This window comes from Kogia breviceps, chromosome 4 (genome assembly GCF_026419965.1).
Source record: "Kogia breviceps isolate mKogBre1 chromosome 4, mKogBre1 haplotype 1, whole genome shotgun sequence".
Classification (NCBI taxonomy): domain Eukaryota; kingdom Metazoa; phylum Chordata; class Mammalia; order Artiodactyla; family Physeteridae; genus Kogia; species Kogia breviceps.
The window spans coordinates 149,522,619-149,529,336 of record NC_081313.1 but is presented as its reverse complement, the minus strand read 5'-3'; the positions used below and the strand labels follow the sequence as shown (position 1 = coordinate 149,529,336).

General features: G+C 53.6%; 1 protein-coding gene across 1 annotated transcript; it reads right to left on the bottom strand.

Annotated features, from left to right (window-relative positions):
- Positions 1-215: 215 nt before the first annotated feature.
- RNF187 (ring finger protein 187) lies at positions 216-4,167 on the bottom strand. Its single transcript, XM_059060216.2, has 5 exons — positions 4,035-4,167; positions 3,111-3,604; positions 1,640-1,732; positions 1,194-1,415; positions 216-544 (listed from the first exon to the last, which is right to left on the bottom strand). Exons 1-5 carry the CDS (start codon positions 4,165-4,167, stop codon positions 542-544), a joined length of 945 nt encoding a protein of 314 aa, XP_058916199.2. The 3' UTR covers positions 216-541.
- Positions 4,168-6,718: the final 2,551 nt, after the last annotated feature.

Genomic DNA, 6,718 nt, shown 5'->3' with positions numbered 1-6,718 from the left:
CTGAACATTCCTTTCCCTTGACACTCACCCCAAATTTAACTTTAACTGCTATGCCCAGTGCACGGGTGGGGGTCTGTGGGCCTGGGTGTGCATGTCCGGTGAAGCAGCCGCGATACAGGCTGCATTTAAATGGGGCACGTGTCAGGTCTGGACAGCCCAGGCCTCCTGGAGATGACGACCACAGCTCATGGAGACCCCGGCAAATCTGACGAGACTTGCGGCAGTGAAAAGAACTTTATGGAGTTGGGATACACTTAGGTTAACTTACCCCCAATACAGATCTCTACAGTGAAATGTTTATAGCCTAGAAACATGAACACCTAGAGGAAAAGGGAACACAAACACTCTTCTGAGGAGAACTGTCTTCAGCAACTCAAGTTGAGCACTTAGAGTTCGCAGCCCACATCTACACCTAGAAGACACTCAGGGTTGGGTTGTCTTGAAGGATGACAGGGGGGTCCAGAAGGAGGCGGATGGAGGAGCTGCTTCAGGCTGGGGATGGAACGAGCTTCCTCTGCCTGCTGCCTGGGCAAGCAGCACATCACTGCATGGGAAGAGAGGGAAGGAGTGAGGGAGCTTCTATCCTGGAAGCCAGGTGACTGGAGAACCCAGCCCCACCAGACCCACACGTCTCCTCACCCACAATCACCACCCACTTGGAGCTGATTAACCAGTACTGCCAGAAGTGAAATGACACCTCTCAGCTCAGAGGAGGGAAGACAGAGGCTGTTGGCTCCTGGCTCCTGGCTCCGACTCAGGGTTGCAAAGAGCCAAGAATCTCCAGGTTTAGGCAAAGCCTCAGGGCACAGTCAGTGTAAAGGACATTCAGGATGAGGGCATGGCAACCACCATCCTCCCTCACCAGGATCCCTGCCTCTCCAGACCTCACAGCCAGCTCCTACCTGCAGAGCCCCAGGACAGGGCAGGGGCCCAATGCTTCAATACTGGGATGCAAGTCCCCCCTCTATGCAAATGTTCCTTCCCACATGGAAGCTGGAGAGTCTCCTGGATTACTCATTCCTGAAATTCAGCCCCAAATGGAAGCCAGGCTTCCATTAAGCCTTAATGGAAGGCTTAATGGAAGCATTAAGCCTTCCAGTCTTAAGACTTCTCTCTTGGTAAGCTACCACCTTGCTAATTCTTGAATCTGTGCCCCCTCTGCACTCCCCTGGCCACCAGGACAGGGTGCCCACCTGGAGCAGCATACTGAGGCCCAGGTTGCGGTGCCTCCTCTCCAGCTCCGACACAGCCTGCAGCAGGGACCTGAACCTCTCCGCTGGGTCCTCATCCTCGTCGTCCAGGGACCCTTCCTCTTTCTCTGCTTCCTGCAGGAAGCGCCCCTCCTCCTCGGCAAAGAAGGCCCGAAGCTTCTTGTAGTCAGTCAGGGCCTTCTTCCTCCGGTCCATCACATGTCCCTACAGGATGTGTGGGTGGCAGGGAGGGATACCTGTGTCCTCGGGCTACCCCGAGACCACCCCCCCACCCCACCCCACCCCACCACCAACCACCTCAAGGGACGAGAGTCCCCTGACCGTCTGACTGTGCAGTGCTCAGCTGTGGTCCAAGGCCCTGCCATATAGGGTCAGGGTACACAGCCACGTTTCCTTGTTCACATGGACTCCAACTCCACCCCACTTGCCTTCCACACAGCAGCGGCGGACTCAGCCTGGCCATGCAGGTCCCGAGCATCGTTCAAATCTTTCCTCATGATCTCCACAGATCCCTTGTTCTCCTGGAAAGAGATGCTGGTTATGGGGTGTGTGGCCACTTCTGAAGGTCTGAGGCCCATCTAAGCCCAGTCCAGAGGGACAATGCACCACCAGGATCCCCTGTCCGAGGGTCCAGAGGCCTCAGCTCATGGTCTTGGACCACCAGACACCTCAAAACCCTGCAGGCACCAGAGAGGTGGGTCTTAGTAACCCACTATGCTCTCTGCAGTCTGAGAGAAATATTTGTGCTAAGAATCCAACAGGGTAACTGTACACAAGGCCATCCATTGGGGTCCCTAGTGTTACTGTCCCCAGCACAGGGATGGAGGGTGGTCTCTTTGGGGTGAGGATGTCCACACCCAGGGCCTGCCCAGCTCCATGCACTGACTGGATAGGTGGGGTCCTTCACCAGGTGGAAAGATCACAGTCTTTCCAGTCCCCTGGCCACATGCTCTAGCCCCAAGCAAGCCCCTGGATGTTACACTCCACTGTTTACCCAGGAGACCCCAGGACCCAACCCCTGACGCATGTACCCTCAAACGTGCTACGCTCTCCCCTCTGGTGGGCAGGGACCACACTGTTTCCACTCCAGGGGCCTGGCTGTCTTTATTCTCTAAGAAATAAAGTTGAGCCCCCCACACACACAGCGGGTCCCTGGGATCCCCAGACCCCAGCTGTGACCACTCTCCGATGGCGGGTTCCGACCCAGAATCAAGTGCCACATGTAACAACTGAAAGCACTGTGGAAAAGGTTCCAGAACAAAGTAGGTTAAGGGACTCGGGAGAAGAAGTAATGGGAGGGGGGTGCACAGGACCCCAGAGGGGCCGACAGCCTCAGGCCCCTTCCCCTATGAGGGGACTTTGCTCAGGGGGGCAGGGCTACCATAGCGTGACATCATGCCAGGGGCAGGGCAGTAACACAAAAGGGGCAAGGCATGGGGGCGGGGCCCACAGCAAGACTGTCTGCCCCTGGGGGGTGGGGCAGGGCAGTACAACACCGAGAAGGCGGCAGGGGCATCCTGGGGGGAAGCGGGGGACGATGGGGGAGAAAGGGCACTGTCCAGGGATGGGGAAAGGGGGACTGCATACCTTCCGACGGTAGGGGAGTGGAGAGGGAGCAACCTCTGGGGGTAGGGAATGGGGGAACTAGGCACCGTCCAGGGATGGGAGAAAGGGTACTGGGCACCATACAGAGGAAGCAAAAGGGACAGGGCAACAACTGGGGTATGGGTGCGGGGGGGGGGGGCGGGGGCGGTCAGAGCACCGTCCAAAACATGGAGATCGCGGAACAGGGCGCCATCCGGATAATACGGAGGGGGCACAGGGCGCAGTCTGGGGATGGGAAGGGGGACAGGGCACCCTCCGGGGAAGGGCAGCGCATGGGACGCCGCCCGCGCGCACCTTGCCGCGCAGCGCCTTCCTCCAGCGGGGCTCCCACTCGGGCGGCTCGGGCCCCGCGGCCATGCGGCAAGCGGCGCACAGCGGGCCCCCGTCGGCTCGGCACAGCAGCTGCAGCGCCGCCTCAGAGGCCGGGCCGTCGCGCGCGGGCGCCGCGGCAGCCTCCTCGAGCGCCAGCAGGCGGCGGCTGAGCGGCGGGCGGCCGGGCTCCACAGCGCGCTGCCAGCAGTCGTCGGCGCACTCGGGACACGGGAAGGGCCCGTCCTCCTCCGCCCAGAATCGCACCACGCACGCCCGGCAGAAGCGATGGCCGCAGTCGGCGCGCACCGGCTCGCGGGGCGCGCGCTGGCACAGGGCGCAGGCGGCCTCGGCTGGGCCCGCGGGAAGCGCCAGGGCAGCGGCGGCGGGGCCCTCGAGGAGGGCGCAGACAGGGACGCGGACCGGGGAGCACAGGTGGCTGGGCTGGCGAGGCCGGAGACACGGGGGAAAGCCGGGGACCGGGACGCAGGAAAATCACGGCCGGAGAGCCGGGGACGTGGATGGAGAGAGGGACGAAGGACAAGAATGGCGACTGGGATGGATGGGCGCCCGGCGCAGGGTCCTGGCAGGGGTGTGCTCCACCACGCAGGGTCCTGGCAGCGGTGTGCGCCACGCAAGGTCCAGGCAGCGGTCTACTCCAGCCTACCGGGTCCTGACAGGCCGCTACACTCCGCCTGGGTCCTGGCAGCGATGTACACTCCACCCCGCCCAGCTAACGGTGGCGCGCTTCAGTCTCCGCGGGCCGGCCCGCGTCCTTGCACGCTGAAATCTGACAGGGATTGTCACTTCTCCCATAAGTGACTCGTATGCGATAGGGAAACAGTTTTATTTGAAGAGTCCATTTTAAACGTCTTTTTTATAAGCTGCTAGGACCTGAGCTGCAAGCACCTCCTTCGGGCGCGACGCCCACGCGGGGTGGGGACTGGGCTGGAATACGGCCTGCTTGGGACCCCTCGTATGCACCATCCCACGTGAAATCGTTCTGCATGCACCGAACCGCGTGGGCCTTCCCCGCGTGCATAGGTCCGGCGTGGACTCTCAGAGGAACACGTCCTGTGAGGGCCACCCCACGTGGGTGGCCAACGTCCTACCTGGAGTCCAGGCTTTAGGTCCCCAGTTCGCCCTTGAGCCTCAGGCACGGGGAATCCAGCGGCGAGGAAACTCATTGATTTAGAGTGAAGACTTGTGATAAGACCCAGGGCTACCAGTCTCCAGGCCCATACTGGGAAATTCGTTAGCATTTCTTTAGAAAAGACAAACAAAAAAGGTTTAGGGAAGGAGCGGTCTGGTGGTTTGTTTTTGTTGTTTTAAATAACCAAGCACGTGGTTTTTTTAAAATGCAAATTTTAATTTTTTAAAAGTGAATCTGTTATTCCGCATAAGTGCAAAATCTTTCTAGGTATTGCTCTTTGGTTTTGGGGGGGGTGTTAATCTGATGTTGACTTAACAAAAAACACGTAAAAGTTAAGTTTTATTCAGGGACCTTACTGAGGCCTGTAGCCAGGAAATAGCTGTTGACTGAAGAAAATGCACAACCTAAACGTTGAGAGTTATATTTTATTTGGCAGACTTGCTAAGGACCTAAGCCAGGAAGAGAGCCTCTCAGGAGCCAGGTATATAGGAGTTTTGGCGACAAAAACCAGGTTTGGAACAACAAAAGATTACTGTTAAAGAAAACCAGACATCTTAAATTAATGAATTTAGTGCGCTTTTTTATGTATGGGAAGATGCAATAGTCTGGGCTTATTGGAATCATTCCTTTGATAGGGACCTTAACCATCTAGGGCCAGTACCCTGTTTTTCTCCTTTCTGAATCCCCTCAGGGTGCACAGTTGGGGTGACTCTGGTGCCACAACATCCTTTGTTTACTGATAAGGCAAGCTGGTTATCTTTATCCACACAGCCTCTCCTTACCTCTGAAGGGACTAGTCCAAAGAGGTAGTGGAGGAGCCAGTATATGTAAGAATTGTTTTGGCTGGGAAATACTTGTAGTCAAGCATACATCTTGATAAAAGATTACTGCTAATCACAAGGAAGAGCTATTTCAAGTTACTGATTTTAGTGCTTTTCTCTCTATGGGAAGATGCAAGAATATGGGGTCATTGAAATTATTCCTTAGATATGCATTTTAACTGTCTGGGGGCCTGGTAAATCCAAAGTGCAGAATGTTTCATCATTTTTTCCCCCATCTTGAATTCCCCTCAAGGGCACACTGTGAGTGGGCAACTGTAGTGGGTTGCAACTTACCTCTTTCTATAACAGGGTGATGAGTGACACTGGTTATTCTCTTTGTTTACACTGGCATAGACTTGAAAACGCACTAAATGAGCAGTCAGAAGTGTGACTGGAAAACTGAGGTTAGTTCTGTGGACCAATGGTTAGAAGGAGGAAAACACTTCAGGCTGAGCCTAGCTGATTTTTTGGGTAGACTAGGAACACAGTGGAGAGAAAAGTAGGGAAAAAGAAAAAAAAAATCAATGAGCAAAGGCCATGATAATCCAGTGAATGTGAAAAATAATCAGGCACAATCGTTAAAGGCAAATAACCAAACTAGGAAAATGTCAGCCACAAATATACAAAGAGTTCATAAAATTTGGAACAGAAAAGTACAATGGAAAAATACCCCCTGCCCCATGGAATTTGTCAGCTCACAGAGAAAATGCAAATGCTGAATAGACATGAGAAAAAATATACACTCTAACCAGTTACCAAGAAATAGAAACATAAAGTGAGACTTTTTTTTTACTATTAAGTTGGCAGACCCTGTTACTAAACCAACTTGGGTCCATTCATCCATGTTGCAGCAAAGCCAATCAGTCTACTGACACTGAGTTGTGGTGAAGGAAAGTATGCAGGGTGCCAAGCAAGGAGAATGGGCAGCTCATTCTCAAAAAGCCCGAACTCCCCGATGGATTTTAGGGAAAGGTTTTTAAAGGCAGCATTTGGGGTAAGCAGCTGGTGGACTTTCTCCTGACTGGCTGGTGATGAGATAACAAGGTGATGTTTCAGGAATCCTAAACATCTGGTTCCAACACTGGTTCCAACCAGTCTTGGCTCTACCTGATTGTCAGCATGTAGTCACCATCCTCCACCTGGGTGGCGGGGTCTTAGTTTCTGCAGAACAACTCAAGGATTTGCATCAGATTATTATTATGTCCCTTGAGGAGGAAATAGGACTCTGTTTTATTGCTGAACTATTTTTCAAGCTCTCTTGCTTAATGCTTTTCCTTTGTTTCTGCATTCCATCACTTCCCTAATTAGAGCCTGAGTCTGCTCCTCCAAACTCAGGGAAGGCCTAGGACACTAATGCCTTTTTCTACAAATAAGAAATGGGGGATATGGAGGGGATTTTGTACCTGGGAAGTCCCTCCTCATGGGTTTCAACCAAAAAACCCTGAATTTGCAGATATTGCTTCTGGGAGTCAATGTAGCAGTATGTGTTAAGGATCTTCAGATTTTTCATAACCTTTGGAATTCCTTTTCTCAAAATATGTTCTATAAAAATATCCCAAAATGGAAATAAATCATCATTTGGTTTGGTTTGGAGAAATGTTTGTCATATCACTATTTGG